This window comes from Leptosomus discolor, chromosome 1 (assembly GCF_034619465.1).
Source record: "Leptosomus discolor isolate bLepDis1 chromosome 1, bLepDis1.hap2, whole genome shotgun sequence".
Classification (NCBI taxonomy): domain Eukaryota; kingdom Metazoa; phylum Chordata; class Aves; order Leptosomiformes; family Leptosomidae; genus Leptosomus; species Leptosomus discolor.
Genome location: NC_141391.1, coordinates 59,334,448 through 59,351,720, shown reverse-complemented (window position 1 = coordinate 59,351,720; position 17,273 = coordinate 59,334,448). Strand labels below are relative to the sequence as shown.

The following is a 17,273-nucleotide window of genomic DNA, read 5'->3' as shown; positions in this document are numbered from 1 at the left end:
CAAAATATCTTTTGGCATTTGGCACTCTAATAAGGACAATATTTTAATACTGGCACAAGCTAAAAACAGCACAGAATGACAAAATACAAGACATGAAACGAACGCAGCCACTGGGACGATGGTAAGGTAGTCTGAACATATGGAGAACTTAAACAGTTTTGCTGAGGAATTGTGAAACTTTCTGCAAAACCATACTTTTTTTTTTTTCTTTTCTTTTACCAAATCATAAGTTTTACTAAACTTGGAGGGAGAAAAGAGTTTCAAATGTCCTCTAGAAAATCAGCAGCTGCTGGACAATCAACACGGTAGCTTGTTCAGCCGTCAATAGGCGTGAGGCTCTTTATGACTCAGAGCTTGGGTGCGTGAGGCAGAGCTGGTGGCACTTCGGATCACTTCCATCCATCTGTGAGGAGACACAACAGAACGGTCGATTCCTAAGGAAAGACTTCTTGAAAGATACAGCCTGTGTTATCAGCTGGGCAGCTGCATTTTCAGTGCCTACAGGAGCATCTTGCTGGCCACTCTACTCCTAAGTCTACCCAAAGGCAAGAGGCTCGAGATCCAAACGACCGCCAAATGCATATATGGAAGGAGGTTTAGAGAGGATAAATGGCGGGAACGCGACGCAAAATTCAGGAACGTAGTGGGTTTACTTGTTCTGCAGACACCAAATCTCTTTTTTTTTTTTTTTTTCCTGGACGGTGCAAGTGATGAGCGGTTGAGACCGACCGCTCTTAATTCGAGAGTGAAAAAAGGTAATTTAGCTGCAGTTCCTACTTATTTTTCCTAGAACTGAGAAAGGGCTTTTGTCTGTTTTCCTATTCTCATTATTTCATCACCTCTTTCCCACAATTCACTTTCTTTATAGTTTTAAGACTCGTATGGCTAAAACTTAATAATAGCTTTCTTCAATAAGAGAGGACATCAAGATTTTTGATGTGTTAATGCTTCATATAAAAGAGCTGAATTAGTTCCCAGTATGAACAACCTCAGACAACAATTTAGGAGGAGCAGTGCCTGTTTCCTGGCTCCCCGTGTATCTGAAATTCAGTGGGAGGTGTAAAAATTCCATGCTGAAGTAGCATAAATACACAGCAGGAACAACCGCTTCTGTGAAAAACGAGAATTTATTTCAGGGGTGGGTTTTCCATCCAGTTGTATCAGAGGGAGTGAAGTTATTCTGAAGAGCTACTGAAAAGTCCTGTGATCTGTTTACGTGCTTCCTGAAGGCTGAGACATAAAGCTCCCCGTCCAGTCAGCCCGATCAATTTTGACTGGGTAATTCCAGGTTTTGTAGTGATTGCTATTACAGCAACCACATTATCAAAACCAACCCCTTGATTCTACCATTATCAGGGTTAAAACGTCTTTTAAAATTTCAAAGGGTTCTTGCTCTACTTGTGCTGAACTACTTGCCTGTATTACTGAACCAATTTACTAAACTTTGCCTCTATTAACCTTGTTCAGAAAACACTCCTGGAATTTACAAAATTCCCTCTCACAGAAGATCGACTTACCTTTCAAACGTGTATTCACTTTCAGCCCTGAAGTAGTACACGTGGGATTTGAAATGTAGCTTGAACACATAATCTTTGTGAATGTTTTCAGATTCAGAAGGAATGGTAAGTGAATATCCCAGTAAAGGAAGGCTGGCTAAAGGATGATTGTCCTGAGAAGAAAAGATGGAGAATGCTGTGAGACCAAATGCCCTTCAGTAAAGAGAGCCCAAGTAAAACAGAAACTAGATACACACTCATTGAAAGGTCATCATCGTGTTTCCACGTGTGGGTGGAAAAAACCAGCAGCTTTACACAACTGCAATGAAGTTAACTGTCTGGGAGTTTCAGCGTGCCCATCTTTGTAGACCCTTCTCATAAGGATCTGCTGCAGCATTTCCTCATAAGAACATTGTTGGAAATCTTGGGCTTTCACTGCCTCCAAACTGATGAACATAAAGCTCCATCGTTTGGCATCGGCAGAGCGCCATCCGTGTCCATCCTAAGCTTGCAAACACCTACTCCTTTAGAAATGTAACGGCCACCCTGCAGTACTCATTGCTTACGTCTTTTTACTTAGTCTGCTGTGTAGGAACAAATCATTTTGTGCAGAATAGCCTATAATTCATTCTTTTATTATTTTTTTTTTTTAAGTGCAGAAACTCTGTCGTTAAGGATTTCTCTAGCAGTGAAAGCACAACATAGCAACTGGAATTATTTTGTTCTTATGCCCTGCTTGAACACAGAGATTCAAAAGTCCAACAGATTCTAGACAGGAAAGCCCCTACTTCTGCAGTGAGATGTTTGCTCGGGTGGGTTAATCACTGGCCGCTGTTCTCTCTTGTTTGACTTAAGCATCAGTAATGGTAAACAAAGCGTGTACGTCACTGTTAAGTTTTTAATTGTAATAATCTCAGAAATTGTACAAGAGAAAACTCTTGCTTAAACTCGCACCACAATTTCTGAGCCGTAGCGACATCTCTTGTACTTTCAGGGATGACATATACTGTGACCGTGGAAAGTTTCAGGAAACAAGCACGCGCCCTTCGCTTGACAGGCGAGCAGACTGACAACAGGCTCTGCTCCGTGCTCCAGCAGCAGCAAAGGCTGTGCAGCCGTGACCACTGCACCTGCTTCTCTCGCCTCCAGCACGGCACCCGTGACCGATGTCTGCCCTTCTCTCTGCTACTGCTTTGGAAAACCACAAGGTCTTCTCCAGCCACACGCGCTTGTGCAGTCTGTTACCTGGTGCGATTTATAGAAGAACATGCAGAAGTTGGTGAACACCACCCAAAGCTTCTGCCACCCGTTGCTGTTTTTGAATTTTCTTAGGAGATTTCCAGACAGCTGGTTCTGAAACAGATCAAAAGTAGCCAAATAAAGCAGTGGAAGGTACCCGCAGTTTAATTATTGTAAGAAAAAAGTTATCTGCTTTTATCTGGTTGCGTGTGACCTTGTTGTGTGTGAAAATGTTTTGGCTGAATGGACCTATTTTTCTTTTGCATTTTTCTACTACGAAGTAGTACTTAATGTAATATATTTTTTTATTTGTGGCTGGGTACTTCCAAAACCTTCAAGCTAATACGCTTTTTTTTTTCCCCCTAATTGAGGTGGCTTTCAGTAATACATTACTAAACATCAGTCTTGTTATCCTAGTCTGTCTTTGTTCTTTTCAAATGATACTTAAATAGAATAATGGAAACAAAGTCTGACGTGAATTTGCGATGTAAAGAAAAGTTATGACATACTTTAGAATTGCAGACAGAGATTGAGCTCTCAGTACCCAGTGAGTTCACACGGTAACTTTTCAAAGATTTCAAAAGCAAGGACCGTTAACCTTATTCTTAGCCAGATTTTGGATGTTTTAACAAAAAGGAGGAAGCTGTAACCAAGTACAAGTATTTAATGGCTGACAGAAGAAACTACTCTTCACATAGTGATGATGTAAAGTCCAGCATCATTGTGCCTTGCCAATGAAGGGGCGTTCTTAGTGAATTATTAATTACTTCCCATTCCTTGCCAGGGCTCTGACCTAGATCAAAATGGCCGTTTACATCATTCTCATTATACAATGCAGAAGCTAATCACTTACTTAATCCGTAAAGCTTAATAGTCAAAGTCTGGTGGTCCTGATGTATCTACTACAAATGAAATATTCTTGAAAATAGTCTGTTTTCACCATATACTTGGATATACATTAAAGCCTTTGCTTTAAATCATCCCATTCTCTGGTATCTGGACTGCTGCCTCCTTGCCCTAAGTTACAGGTGTACTCCTTAATTTTCTGTTACCTCATTACTCTGGAGGATATCATAAAAGGACAGGCTTTGCATTCGGTACCAGCAGACATATGAAATGGAAACAGGCCGCTGATCACTGATCAGTCCAGCAGGTAGGGAAGTACAGTCACTGACAGAGAGAGGATCTTCTACCATGAGAGAGACAGAAAGGAGGGAAAGACACAAAGAAAATAAACGATAATGCTGAAGTGAGAGCCACCAACAGAATGATGTGAGCATGAGCGTAACCTGCCACGCATGGAACAGCAGTGGAGCTGAAGATGTTTTCACAGAGCATTCACGATATGTCTCCAGGGTGTGTTTGGTCTTCGCTGCTTTATTCGCATTGATTTGAGGCAGGGGGAGGAACAAAAAACAAGGAACAATGAGCACTGATCTCAGACCAAAAGATTTGGTTAACTAAGTGTTTTAACCCTTAGTCACTGGTTTAAATTTTATATCTACTTATAATAAGCTCTCTGCTTTAGGAAAAAATATGAGACCTTGTTCCATGCTGAACTATTCCTCCCTTGCAGGATATGAGGGTATAAAGAGCAGAAAATCGACCTGCATGGAATCGAAATGAGGCTTTACAGTTGGTGCTTTCTAGTACAGAATAATTTTCTTTGTCACATTTCAGCAACAAACTCACCATCTGTTTAAAACCAGAGGCAGTTACACAAACTATGAATACAGCCTGTCCTTGCTCCTCTGTGTTCTGCATCGGTACATCTTCTCTAGAACGAGGGTGGCCTGATGTCCGAGGGCTGCTTCGTGAATGCAAGTCGACTCGGCTTTAAGGTTCCTTTCACCATTTTCACTGAGCATAAATTTCCATTTGATGAAGACTGCGATCAAGTACTCAGAGCTCCCTGGAGACTCTCTCGGGTGAAAGAAGAACACCTAAGCAGGCTCACCACCTCATCCTAAAACCTATGCTGAACGAGGAGTCTCTTTCCTTTTAATCTTTGAAAAGTCAATGTCTGCGCCTCATCTGTCGAGTACAGAATTAAGGAATGTGTATCAAACTGGCTTAGCTGTGATCGGGGCGGGGGGAGGGGGAAAGGATTTTTACACTGAGGTGGAAAACGCAAATAAAGAAAAAGCAGATGAGACTGAGCAATGAGACAAGGTTCCAGAAAAGATGGCTAGGTAAAGAAAGGACGTTAGTAATACACGTAATTAAAACTCTGGCTGCAGCAGCTAAAGACAATATCCTTTCAGCTCAAGCAATGACTTAATGCCTCTGTAACTGAAAGCATTAAGACAGGTTGACCTGCTTGAAATTTTCAAGGGCATCAGCATTTTTTTTGGACAGTTACTTCTACAAAAATTACTGCTCTAACTGATTTTACAGAGATGCACTAAGGGAGCGGATACGTGTTTCTTGACTGATGGTTTATGCCATCATTTGAGGATACGAGAGTCAGCTTAATAGGTGTGCCTGAAACTTCCCCAGAAGGAGACAACAGAATAGTGCACTTATTAAGGAGGAGCAAAAAGGAAATTGTCATTCAAGAGTGAGTCTGGAGCTGCAGTTCAGATCGTTCTGCGGCAGATACCTCCACAGCAATACTAAAGTCGATCATTGAAACACTGGTATTTCTGTGCCAGCAGACGTGCACCGTAGTGTTGCCACGGTGTGGTGACTGACGTTCGAGTGAGGTGCGGGATGCACTGAGGTCGTCCTCAGATTCCTGGTCTACAGTAGTTTCATCAGGAGACTCTATGAAATGCAGGGAAAAAGCATCTTTCTTCCTCTATGCAACAACATATATAATTGGAAAAATTAAACAAATCAATTCTGTCCACAATATTGTGAACTCGTTTTAAAACACACTTTTAGAAATAATTTTGTGCAGATACGAAGTAGGTTTTTTTTTTTTTTTCACGTGTTTCTGCAAGTCTTAGAATCAAAGACTAACTACCGTGCTTTGTTGGTGCTTTTAACGCCTTCCAAGGACAGGCACTGCCCCAATCCAGTTAAATAGTTCCTGCAATCGTTACGCTTAAGTCATTTCTCTATTCAGTGAAACTTTCTGCTAACATCAACAAGAACATTAAAATAGCACATATATAAATATATGTATATTCATCAGCTATCAGTTTGACCTGCGGCCAGCAGTTGTCACCACTTTGCTCAGAAGCAATCACCAATGGTACTGACCGAAGTGAGTAAAACCTACTCGAGCATTTACTTACTATTGTCAGGTGGGCTGCTAGCCAGTAACTCTGGAGCAGGGCCGCTGCTTTTCTCTGCCAGGTCTATTGCCATCTGAATGTCCTCAGTCCATTTGTCCATTTCGGTGCGGGTACTAAAAATGAAAATTCATGTTTTATTCACTTTCATACAGGCTGAAAGTAAACTCTTAAGAAATCATCACAACCTGAGCTTACTTTTCATTGAAATAAATAAATGCACACAGAAGATGCCACGTTTTTTTTCCTAATAACCTAGTTTTGGTTCCGACTTGTACAACTGCCACTCTATTTTGTGTGTCCCCTGTCGTGTCCCCCTCTGCCTTTTTTATTTTTACAAGTGGCTTTCACAGAAGAATATACCTTTGAAATTGTTTTAGGAGCAAATCCAAACAAAATGACGCCTCTCTGTTTTTCTATCTGTCCCACTGTGAAAGCTGCAGAGAAACAGAGTTTACACGTGTATGTTGGCTCCACTGAATTACCTTGCAGCAACAACGATGGACTGGTGTTGACCTCGTAGTGTTAGACAATGAGGAACCCCCCACTCCTCTTCACTTTCTTCTATCTGAGAGATAAAAGCCCAAACGCAGTCAAATTGCAGGAATTTCATATTCCTTAAGGTGAAACAGTGAACTGAACGAGCTCTTACCATTGGAGAAAAGAAAACTACAAGAAAAGTCCACAAATAACAATTTCGAGCTAGGTACTGAGAAAGAAATGGTGGCTTGCAAGGTGCACAACCAGTGAGTAAGTTCTGCGATAACCTTTTAAACCAAAAGCACGGCTTTGTCCGCTTTGCTTCAAAAAAACCCGAAAGGACAATAGTGGTATTTTTATCAGAAGAGTGATTCATCATACAAAAGGATACGTTAAAGGCTGGGAGCGCTCTGGACACCGCAGCATAACACAGTTCTATTGTGAACAAAGGGACATCAATAATTGAGTGGATTCCTAGAAACACTAGATAAAACTTGAAGCCTTGCAGGTGTTCAGAGAAATTCAGTTACTGTGGTAGTGATTACCTAGCTGAATTCTCAGGAAACCGGTACGGAATAGATAAAAACCCAGAAGAAGTTCCAATGAAAATAATGTGGGGAATGAAAGCATTTTGAAACTAGCAAAAATATGTTTGACATCATACAAGAAGAGGTAACTAGGTGCTATTGGCTCAAATTGGCTGTTTTCCAGACGAGTTGCACCAAGTGCTCCAAATGACATATCGCTGTCAGTTTCCCAGTACTTTGGCTTTAAGATACAGAGCTGAAAGCATTCGGAGATGGGTTTTTCTATAGAAACGAGATTGTCACTAATGTTTACTCGCCTTGCACAGTGTGTCTATAAGCAATTGGTGATCAACTACTTGTAAGAATCACGGATAAAGTTACGGTTTAAAAAAACAAAGAACCCATCTCACAAGGAGTTTGCATCATGAGGAAGCCACCCCCAACAATGCCTTTTTCCCCCCGACTTTTGCTATATAATCACCTTTGTGTACAAGGCTGCATGAACACATGCCGAACCCAACACAGCCCCAGCAGGCGCTGCAGAAGGTAACCACAGCTCCTCTGAATCGGAGAGCGGCCCTTTGCTGCTGCTTTCAGTCCAGCAGAAATTCATCAAGCCATTAAGATGGGACCACAGATGGCCATTTAAGCATGAATCCTTTAAGTTCTCACAATACTTACTGTCATGGCATACAGTGGAAGGTGTCCGTGGACTTTAAACTGATTTGATGCTGTCAGGCCTCTACTTGTGTACAACAAGATATCGTTAAACTAAAAAGCAAGAATAAGCATTATTAGAATGATGTTGGCATGTATGTATGTAGAAAAAAAAATCAGAATGGTAAATACAGGAAAGCTAGCCAGTACTGGCTGACTATATGGCAGTCCCAATGCATGAATCCGAAATATCAGCTTCCGCAATACTCCAGTACCTAGTATTAGCACCTGCTATTTTCCCTGCCTTCCCTCCCAGCTAGTCTCAGGCATGTTGCCACAATTTTCCACTGGATATCTTCTGATGCCTTCTAATATTCCCTTTGTGATTTCTGGGTCAGAACTAACAAGCCACAACAGCAGTGAAACCAAGTACTACATTTCACACTCTGCTGCTCTTTGAATCTACAGGAGATCAGTGTGTTACACCAGTATTTTCTTCTGATTTGTCTGAAAAGATAAGCAAGCAAGCCCAAGCGAGGTGTGTCCAACTGAACTCTTACAAAGTAACTGGCTATCTATTACTCCTCATATTCACAAGGAAGCTGAGGGACCTGTTTTAAGGCAGATGGCTTTAGGTTAGAAGTATCAAGGTGAAGAGACTGAGTATCTCCATTTATAGAGCTTTCTCCACGTAACAGCAGTTGTTGAAAGCAAGCCAAATGACCACCTGCGATCTGTTGCCATGAAATGAATAGCATGTTTTCAGTGTGCCACCTGGGTGGGTCAAAGGATATTTTTCTCAAACCAGACAGTTGAATCGAGAAAATGATACTCTGTGGTGTGAAACAGAGCTCTCGCCACGGAGGTCCACAATCCAATAATTCACAAAACTACGTGGATCAGCCACTAGAGGGGGACTGAATTTTGCCAATGATTACACATGTATTAGGAGTCCCAGAATACTGACGCCAGATTTTACCTCCAAAAAGATTCTGGTGCTTGAGACAGACCAAAGACTTCTTTGACAGTGCGAGCAACTGACTTGAGAGTCTAGTCTTAACTTCTTAATTTTTCATACAGGTACGATATCAAGGCATCATCTGGTAACAAGAATTGTGGTGTGCAAGAAAATACACACCATATTTATTAGGCTTCCTCTTTAGTGCCTTTAAAGGCAGAGGATAATCCCACCCAGGCAGATTTCGTGGTTACATCTTTGGCTCATTTGAAAGATTAAATGTGAAACGTTTTGTAAAACCTAGCACACTCACAAGCTTTTCTACACACCCACAGGCTTCACCTTTTGCATACAAGAAGCCAAGGAAGTATTTTCCTGCCACACTGCAATGGTTCTTTAATGTTTTGCCCTGTTAACAGTGGCCCAGAAAATCTATGCACTCTGCTGGGCATCCCAGTGCCTTGGCACCACGGGCTCAGCAGCAGCAGGGTGGGAGCAAGTCAGCTGGCTGGGAAGAAGAGAGAGGAGGAACCATCTGGTTGGCTCTTGTGGATCAGAGACCGAGTGGGATCACTGTGTAACCTGAAAATGCTGCGAGTGATGGTGGGAGGAGATAACCTTTCCTAGTGCAAGAGCTACAAAATGCATCTCCAGGCAAAGGCAGGTCCATCAACATGCTGGGCACTCGTGGGCTGGAACTGGATGGTTTGTGGAGAAACCTGGTTCTGTGATGCATCCTCAGAGCATTGTGTGGATTATCGTTCATATAACCAGGAGTTACTCTTTATCTTATTTTCTGGACATGACCACTAACCTTGGTGCCACTTTTAATTTTATGATGACTCTGCTCTTATTTAAGACAATGTGCTAGAAAGTATTAATTTATCATTATTTTCACAGTGTCATATAAAAATAAATAGTTTTATCTTTGTAAGAAGCAGTTACAAAGAGAATACTGGGTTTGTACAGCAACATAAGTTCGTAACAACCAGCTACATAGGTGGTGTATTATGTTAACTTAAATAAGTCTGTTTAAAAATACTTACTGTCATTCACAATTTGAGTCTAACAGTACGTCTAATAGTTGCCTATATTTACATTTCATTATATAAAGAAAAATTGTCTTCTTGCTTACCAGAAAGAACATCCGTTGCTGTAAACCTTTTCCAGACAACTTACTAAGACTGCCCAGTCTAATGAACTCCTGTGGGAAACAAATACAAACCAAATATGTATCTTCTGCAAAAATTATGACCATTTTTTTATTATGCAACATAAATATGACTACTTGGTCATAGGACTGACTTGACTATCAGTCACCAAGACTTTCTATTTTCTTTATTAAATACGTTAAAAATATTATTTATAGGACAATGTCTTTCCAATCCAAATCCTAATTGTCTTTCATTCATTTTAAGAAAGTTCAGCTAAGCAAAAGTTTCTTTACCTCACATTGACTCCTTCAGATGGCTTCCTCTTCCATCAGTTTTGAATGAGTATTTTTCATGGTACAAATAATGTAAAAACTAATGATAAGTTGGCCTGTATGTTATTGGCTAGACACTAGTAAGCTTCTGTTGTGCATATGGCATACACAGCTCTTCCCTGAGATGTAAAATCAGCTACACAAATCAACATCACCATCAGCAGCAGAAAAAAAAAAAAGGAAATTCATCTGGCAGCGTGAGTTATCCTCGTACCATCCATGTCATGTGATACAGTACATTAATTCAGATCAAACTGTTTAAGAATAAACTGTTTAGACATGGAACTATAGGAAAAGTAGCACATCTGAACTTTCAAAATGCTGGATTTCCTGGGCTTACTGTGAATTATACCGTAACTCACCCTTGCATTTATCTGAAAATATAATTTTTCCAGTCACTCCCTCCAGCTTCTGTCAAGAGGTTTACCGTTATTTATTACAGTCTTTCTAAGGTCATTCTGCTCATAATTGTTCATGTAAAAGGAATATAAAGCATCAGAATCACTGGTTGTCCAAGATTAATCTGTTCAGAAAGACACTCCAGTCACCTTAGGGTTGCTGAGGCGTACGGTCCCCCTAACCTGCACTGCGTTAAGGGCTAAGGGGTAGAAAAAGTGGCTGAAGGTGGTTATCCCTGTATCATGGCAGGCTCATGTTACCAGAGAGGCCACTGGAAGCTGTTGTTGGCCACCAAAGAATATTAATCATAATTACTATTTATACGGTACCACCTAATAGTCATTAGCAGGTTTAGCACCACCACGGCAAGCGCTGTGCGAACACAGCAATCGAGAGCTGCAGGTCGTTGCAATCTGCAAGGACAACCGACCACGGCGTGTTTTAAAGCCCAAGGTAGGAACCAGCTTGGTGGCAGCAGAGATCCCAGTCTGGGACAACATGAAGAGGGTGGTTACCTACAGCCTCCTTTAAGACAGCTGAAATCACTGGCCTCACATGAGACTTCTCCTCTGGGACAAGGAGTTCAGCCACGGGTGACAGTGGCATTTGCCTCCCAGCCTGGCCTGCACTGGGGCAGGGACTTCAGTCAGAGCCAGAGGAGCAGCCAAAGAGCTGGAAGCACCAACACCTTGGGCACATGCCAGAGCATAGTGGCCAATGCTTTTTGCCTTGGCAGGCAAACAACCTCTGCCCCCCGTCTGCCGCCTTCTTGAACTTCCTAGGACAGGAAGACTGCTCGGTCTTTAAATAGAAAAGGGTAGCAGAAACACCCGATGACAGCATCTGATTTCATGTGATAAGAGAGATGCATGGGCTGTGAAATGTCCTGAGGGGTTTGCCAAGGAAGTGACTGGTCTGTGGATCACTGGAAGGAGGCATGAACCACGGCAGCTGCTTGGGAGAGGGGGAAGAGGCAAAAGCGAGGGAGCGGAGAACAGCCACAAATCCAGAAATACCTGTGCTCGGCACTGCCTTCCCAACGGCACATCAGCTTCAAACCCCTTTTTCTAAATGTTTGAATCCTTAACTGAACTAGACCTCAGCAAGCAGCCTCTCTGCCACGACCCTGCTGTGGCACTAGACATGAACAATACGTCACGGCAAGCAGAGCCCAGGCCGTGGTTCTCTCCGAGCGCTGGTCCGGCCATCCAGCAGGAGCGCGTCAGGGCTGGACGGCCAGACTGCAGGGCAAATTCACGTGCTGCTGTATCTGCAGTTCAATGCAAAACTCATCTTTTTTTCCAAGCTGTTTTCCACAAATGCAGAAGGGGCGAGAACAGGCTAGGGATGTATTTTCCCTGGCATTTCAGTTGCCACAAGTACTGTTTTTGTGGATTACACACAAAAGTCAGGGGGATTGGGGAGGAAATTACTTCAACAACAGACAACTCTCAAGTTTGCAGGCACAGATATGTGCACCTAGAAAAGTAAAAAAGGCTACAAATACTACACTGAGGCTTGTTTATTCTGAAATAAGCCTCTGTTCTTAAAAAAGCACAAGAAAGGTGTTGGTATTTTTATAACACAATTAGAAGTATTTACTTAAGGCAACACTGTCTCAAAAAATATTGCCTAACGTTAACATGTAGACTAAAGAGACTGCTTGTCCCCAGGGCCATGAGTTTCAAAGCTAGGCATCATGAAAGGACTGAAGGTCCTCCAGCACAATTGTCTTACTTTCCTTCAAACTGCCATGCTCTAGCATCGAGGGTTGCAAAAAAAAAATTAAAAATTAAGGGCAGCAAGAACTGAGGAAGTATGCAACTGCTCAAGCTCTGAACGCTGTGATAAATATGAGATTTTTACCACCTCTGTTGTATTAGATGTTTGGAATTGCCTACAACTGTCCAAATCTATACAAAAGATAAACCTAATAAAATCAGTAAAAAGCTAATAAAGATGATTACCTCTTCCTGCTTTAAAGGCTGAGGTTTTCTATGGTATTATTACGTTTACCTTTGATAGTTTTTGGTGAGAGAAAAAGGTTTGTATGAGCAAAGGCAATTTCACAGATGTTCCTAATAAACAGGTTTCTAAAACATACCTAATGCTTTGAAATAGTATCAGACCTTGGTCACAACTCTGCTACTTACCCTTCCTGGGATCACCAGATTGTCTATGCCTATCAAGTCTTTCTTGAGTTCATGCAGCTTCTGGAAGTTCTCCATCTTTATCATATTGCCGTGGAGCTGAGCCACCATCTCAGAAATCTCAGCCAAAGCAGCTAGATGGACAAAACCATAAAATGCTTATTAAAAATTTATAAGAACGTTCAAAAAGAAAGATAGCTTTTGTCTGCAGCAGCCAGCTCACAAACATCACCCTTCTTGTGTTACCCTTCTCCTTCACAGTGTAAAGCTACTCAGGCAGACTAAAAACTCCACAACTTCTGGACACCATCTTACGGAGTGGAGGAGAGGGTGGAGCATTGGAATGAAGAGAAGCCTATTTCCTCAACCAAAAGTTTGCTCTATTTTAGCCACAAGAACTTTGTAGGAATAGTCAAGTCAATTCAGAGCACCAATGAATGGGTTCTCCTAAAGGACTCAATTTCCTACACCTCCAATTAATCTAGGGATCTTCTCTATGCTTGAAAAAAAATGCATTTTCCCCCCTGCTTGCAGCACACACAGCAAATATGGTCAGGTCCATATTTGAAAACACCAGGAAATGGCAAGAGTCATCATTTCAGATGGTAAACACAGTAACCTTGGGGTTTGTCCTCAGTCCCAGCAATGAGAACAACTAAAAGGGCTTCACGTCGCTGACTCATATCACAGCTCTACTTCGTTCTCTCCAAAGACACTACGAACAATGAGTGACCTAAAACCTGGGAGTGATTTTTCCTAAGGAGCATCTCCATTGTCGAAGGGGATATCTGCCGTGTGAAGGATCAGGTGGGATACAGGAGGAAGCAGGCACCAGGAAGTCCCACTCTGTGGTAGCAGAAGCCAAACCAAGTGCAGGCTGCCGCCCATCTGCTTCCAGGGTCTTGTATTTTTGCTGTGCCAACAATGCAGTAAGTCAACCCAGAGAACTAAGCTGAAAATCACTTCACCACTTGATCTCTTCTGGGGGACCAGCTCATGGACTGGCTCCCTGTGCCATCGTGTATGTGAGCACCAACCTTGATACATTCAGGCAGTCTCTGAATGGGCGAAACACAATGACTGATTTTCGTGCTAGATGAGAACATACAGCCATTTGTGTTAGAAAAATAAAGTCAAGGGAACAGTAACAGTGGTTCTTTCTCCCTTCTTACAACATCGGTCAGTGCATAGTTCATCCACCTGTTAGTGGGAGACCTGTGCTCTCTGCTGAGATTCACATCCCCCTCTCCCATTTTTTTTTTTTGCTTCCTTTACACTCTGACTTTTCACAAAGATCTGCAAACGCCTTAGTAAGAGACTGATCCCGGAGTAAAGGTGTCTCTGAGTCACACTGCCCTTGTCATGCTCTCTTATTTTCACCCCTGAATCCTGTGTTGGTATCCATTTCAAAAGTGGAGGAGGAATCAAACCTTGATGGCTGCTGCTCTCTCTGGGGAGGTGGGAATGGACACACATCGCCCTCATCATCTAGCCTTGGCTACAAGAAATGAAGGCACTGCTCACTGCGTTCCTTGAGATCATTCAGGCAGTAGCTACTTTTAGGCAAACATCTGTGTCACACACCGCTTCAGTGCCACAAAACTCTGTGGCATTTCCTACCGCCACAGGTCAAGTTACCTCCGCATTTTGTGCATTGCCTGCTGTGGGTCTAATCACACGGCACCTAAGGGAGCTCAGCCAACCCCTTACAGCTGGGAGCAGTCGTGCTGGCCACTGCCCCCTGCCCAAGTCCTTCTGTGCTGCTATCTTTAAATGTAGACAGCTTACAAGGGGGGTGGGGGACAGGGGTAAGAGAGGAGGAAAACAAATCATCAGAAAGAAATAGCAGGCAGTGAGTTCAGACTACAGGAGGGAAATTTCTTTACATTTGGAACACCCCCCCGCCCCCCCATGTAGGCAGCTTTGAGTTCCTGAAACAAATCATGGAAACAGTAACAGAGCAAATTGTAGGTCTGGAAAAAAAAAGACAAATAACATTTAAAGCCGTAATAACAGCAGTCATACTGGGTCAGACCAAGAGTTCACCTGAGCCAATATTCTGTGTTTCTAGCGGACGTCTAGGGAAAGCTCGGAACAAGACAAGCACATATGGGATGTTCCCTGTGCTCTCTCCCAACCTTCCAACTGTTTCCAGGTCAAGCAACTTCCTGAGCTGCATGCCATTTCTGTGTGTTTAATAACCCCCGGCAGATTTCTCTTCCAAGTACTTGTCCAGACTGTGGCACAATGTGTATACAACAGCAACCTTAATCCTATCATTTCTGGTCTTCTGCGTGCTGGATTTTGCAACTCAATCCTCTTTCAATGTAGGCTTATAAAAAAGGTATTTTTTTTTTTTTCCAGCCATGCACCTCTAATGGATTTGGATGCCATTCCCCAGCTCCAGCAATTAGTGTCTTTTCTCTTACCTCTTGAATCCCTGAAGTCTATGTGGCTTGGTGGGTAGTGTTTGCAAAGCCTCTCCATTATCTGCTTGTAGTGCATAAGCCTGTGTAAAGGTCTGAGAAGGAAGGTATTGAGAGGCAAGTAGCAGACCTTCTGTAGCTCAAAATCCCTGCAAAAGGTTTCCAGCTTGCGAGAGTTCTTGATTCCGTTCTCCAGTTCAATTAAAATCTCATTGTGCTTCCACAGGTGAACTGTCAGTTGCTTATAGGCACAAAGAAAGAAAAAGCATGTGGCAGAGCTGTTAGCAATCACTGTGAGACGTAATTCAGCCCAAACCTATTCCAGTGAAAAAAATACAACTAGCACAGCAGTTTGGAATTTGCAAACAAAATCACTGTACAGCACAATGGCTCTGATATTCACTTGAAAAAGAGAAATGGCATTACTCGATGGAAGTACACCCCCCCACCCCCTCTGCATTCCCTGTAAAACAAAAGTACATGAGTTAACAAAACTAAGTCTGATACCAGTGAGAAATCCAAAGGCACAAAGATGACACAAACATAGCTCATGCAAGTAGGTGCAACAAGGAGAGAGCTAGACTATGTGAATGCAGAGCTAGGAAATAAAATGGGATTTTCTAGGAGAATGAAGGGATTTAGTTGCCCCAGTTCCCTTAGGCGCTTTTGGGGAAGTGAAATACAGACAGATGGACTTGTAGCTTCTGCCCCCTTGTTATTAATGAGAACTTGCATCTCCTGGGAATCTGAAACACAAAAACTCCTCTGAGTTGTCCTACATCCTTGTTCTTCATCCTTGGATTACGTCCTCTTCTCCTTAGGGCACTCTCTAAGATGATCCCACTGGCAGCAGGGGAGTTAGGCACCAGCAAGTGAATGAGGTTTGCATGAAATACGTAACTTTATTTAGGTCTCGGTATCTCAGGCATTCACGACTCTCGTTTAAAACAATTCATCAGTAAATTAACACATTTGTGTTTTGCAAAAGGTAAACTGGTTCTTCACGATGTACAGAGCTTCTCTAAGGAGCCAAATAAAGTCTCCCAGTACACGGTAGAAAATTAACCAGCAACAAAATGAAACTGGTAGAATATTAACCAGCAACAAAAAAACCCCGAATGCATCTGCTGAATGGTTTCAGAGGACAGTTTGGCTTAATGTAAAGCTCATGCTTTTCGACACATTTCCAATCAACTCCCTCTCTCCTGTGATTTGTGACGCCCTTACCAGAAATACCTTCCCTACAGCCAAGCTGCTTCCTCCACACACTGCATATTCACTTTACAAGCCTGTAACCAAAGCAAAGACACAGCAGACTCCCTGGAATACTACAGAGGCTGCCCATTAATTACTTGCTCTTAACCTCTTTCCTATGTTAATTAAACAAGGAGTGTCAGCTTTCAGGTCTTTTAACAGGTCTCATGATAAATGTGCAAAGTTTTAACTAACTATATCGTTTCCAGCATGGTTCTTTAAGTCAAACTGGGCCTTGCGTCTTTCCTCCAAGTATCTGTGCTTATCAGTGGTGGTGGTTCCCAAAGAAAAGAGGACAAAAACTAACGGGAAAGGGAGAAAGGCGAAGGTGAAAGCATGCCGACATGTCTAAGTTATGGTAAGGACTGTATGCTGCCATTAAACTAGTGCCACAAAAGGACCTGCAGACAGCGAAGGGACAGACAATTCCATGTTGCAAGGTACTGAGAGAAGAAGCGGAGGCTGTCAGAAGCAAAGATTCTAAAAACTATTTGTGAAAAGGTGCGCGCTTCTGGAGAGCAGGGACGGAGGTAGAAAAGTTCCCCCTGGATTTCTTCTGATGCTTCACAATTGTGTCTTGAGGGGAAAAAACAGTTCCTGCTAAGTACATGGCAGGAAGGGTACTGCTGCCTTATTGGTGACAAAGCTGTCTGTGTTGGGGACTGTAAAGCAAGATTTCTATGTTCTCTTTTTCTGATTTGCTGTATAATCACTTGCATGCCACTCTCTCCATCCCTCTCTGTCCTTCTGAAAGATAAGCCTAGTACTAACTAAGGTCTCAGGAGAGTTGTAAAGATTAAACTGCCCTTTCCTCCAGCCAAGGACTCAAGGGCTGCTCCATTTACTAACTGCAGAATGCTGAAGTGGAAATCGCCACGGAAAGATTTATCAGGTAGTTTCAAAAGCACCTTGTGATCCACGCGCCGAAGCTGCAGTGCCATGTTTTGCCACACACTGACCTG

At 42.5% G+C, this 17,273-nt stretch overlaps 1 protein-coding gene across 2 annotated transcripts in view; it reads right to left on the bottom strand.

Annotated features, from left to right (window-relative positions):
- Positions 1-321: 321 nt before the first annotated feature.
- Positions 322-17,273, bottom strand: part of FARP1 (FERM, ARH/RhoGEF and pleckstrin domain protein 1) — a 169,188-nt gene continuing 152,236 nt past the window's right edge. For both annotated transcript variants that reach the window (XM_086482045.1, XM_086482046.1), the window contains exons 17-26: positions 15,061-15,298; positions 12,635-12,765; positions 9,732-9,800; positions 7,663-7,752; positions 6,460-6,542; positions 5,978-6,090; positions 5,338-5,501; positions 2,742-2,849; positions 1,518-1,669; positions 322-403 (exon numbers count right to left, since the gene is read on the bottom strand). In XM_086482045.1, coding sequence (XP_086338171.1) covers positions 322-403; positions 1,518-1,669; positions 2,742-2,849; positions 5,338-5,501; positions 5,978-6,090; positions 6,460-6,542; positions 7,663-7,752; positions 9,732-9,800; positions 12,635-12,765; positions 15,061-15,298 — 1,230 coding nt within the window. The remainder of the gene's footprint in view (positions 404-1,517; positions 1,670-2,741; positions 2,850-5,337; positions 5,502-5,977; positions 6,091-6,459; positions 6,543-7,662; positions 7,753-9,731; positions 9,801-12,634; positions 12,766-15,060; positions 15,299-17,273) is intronic.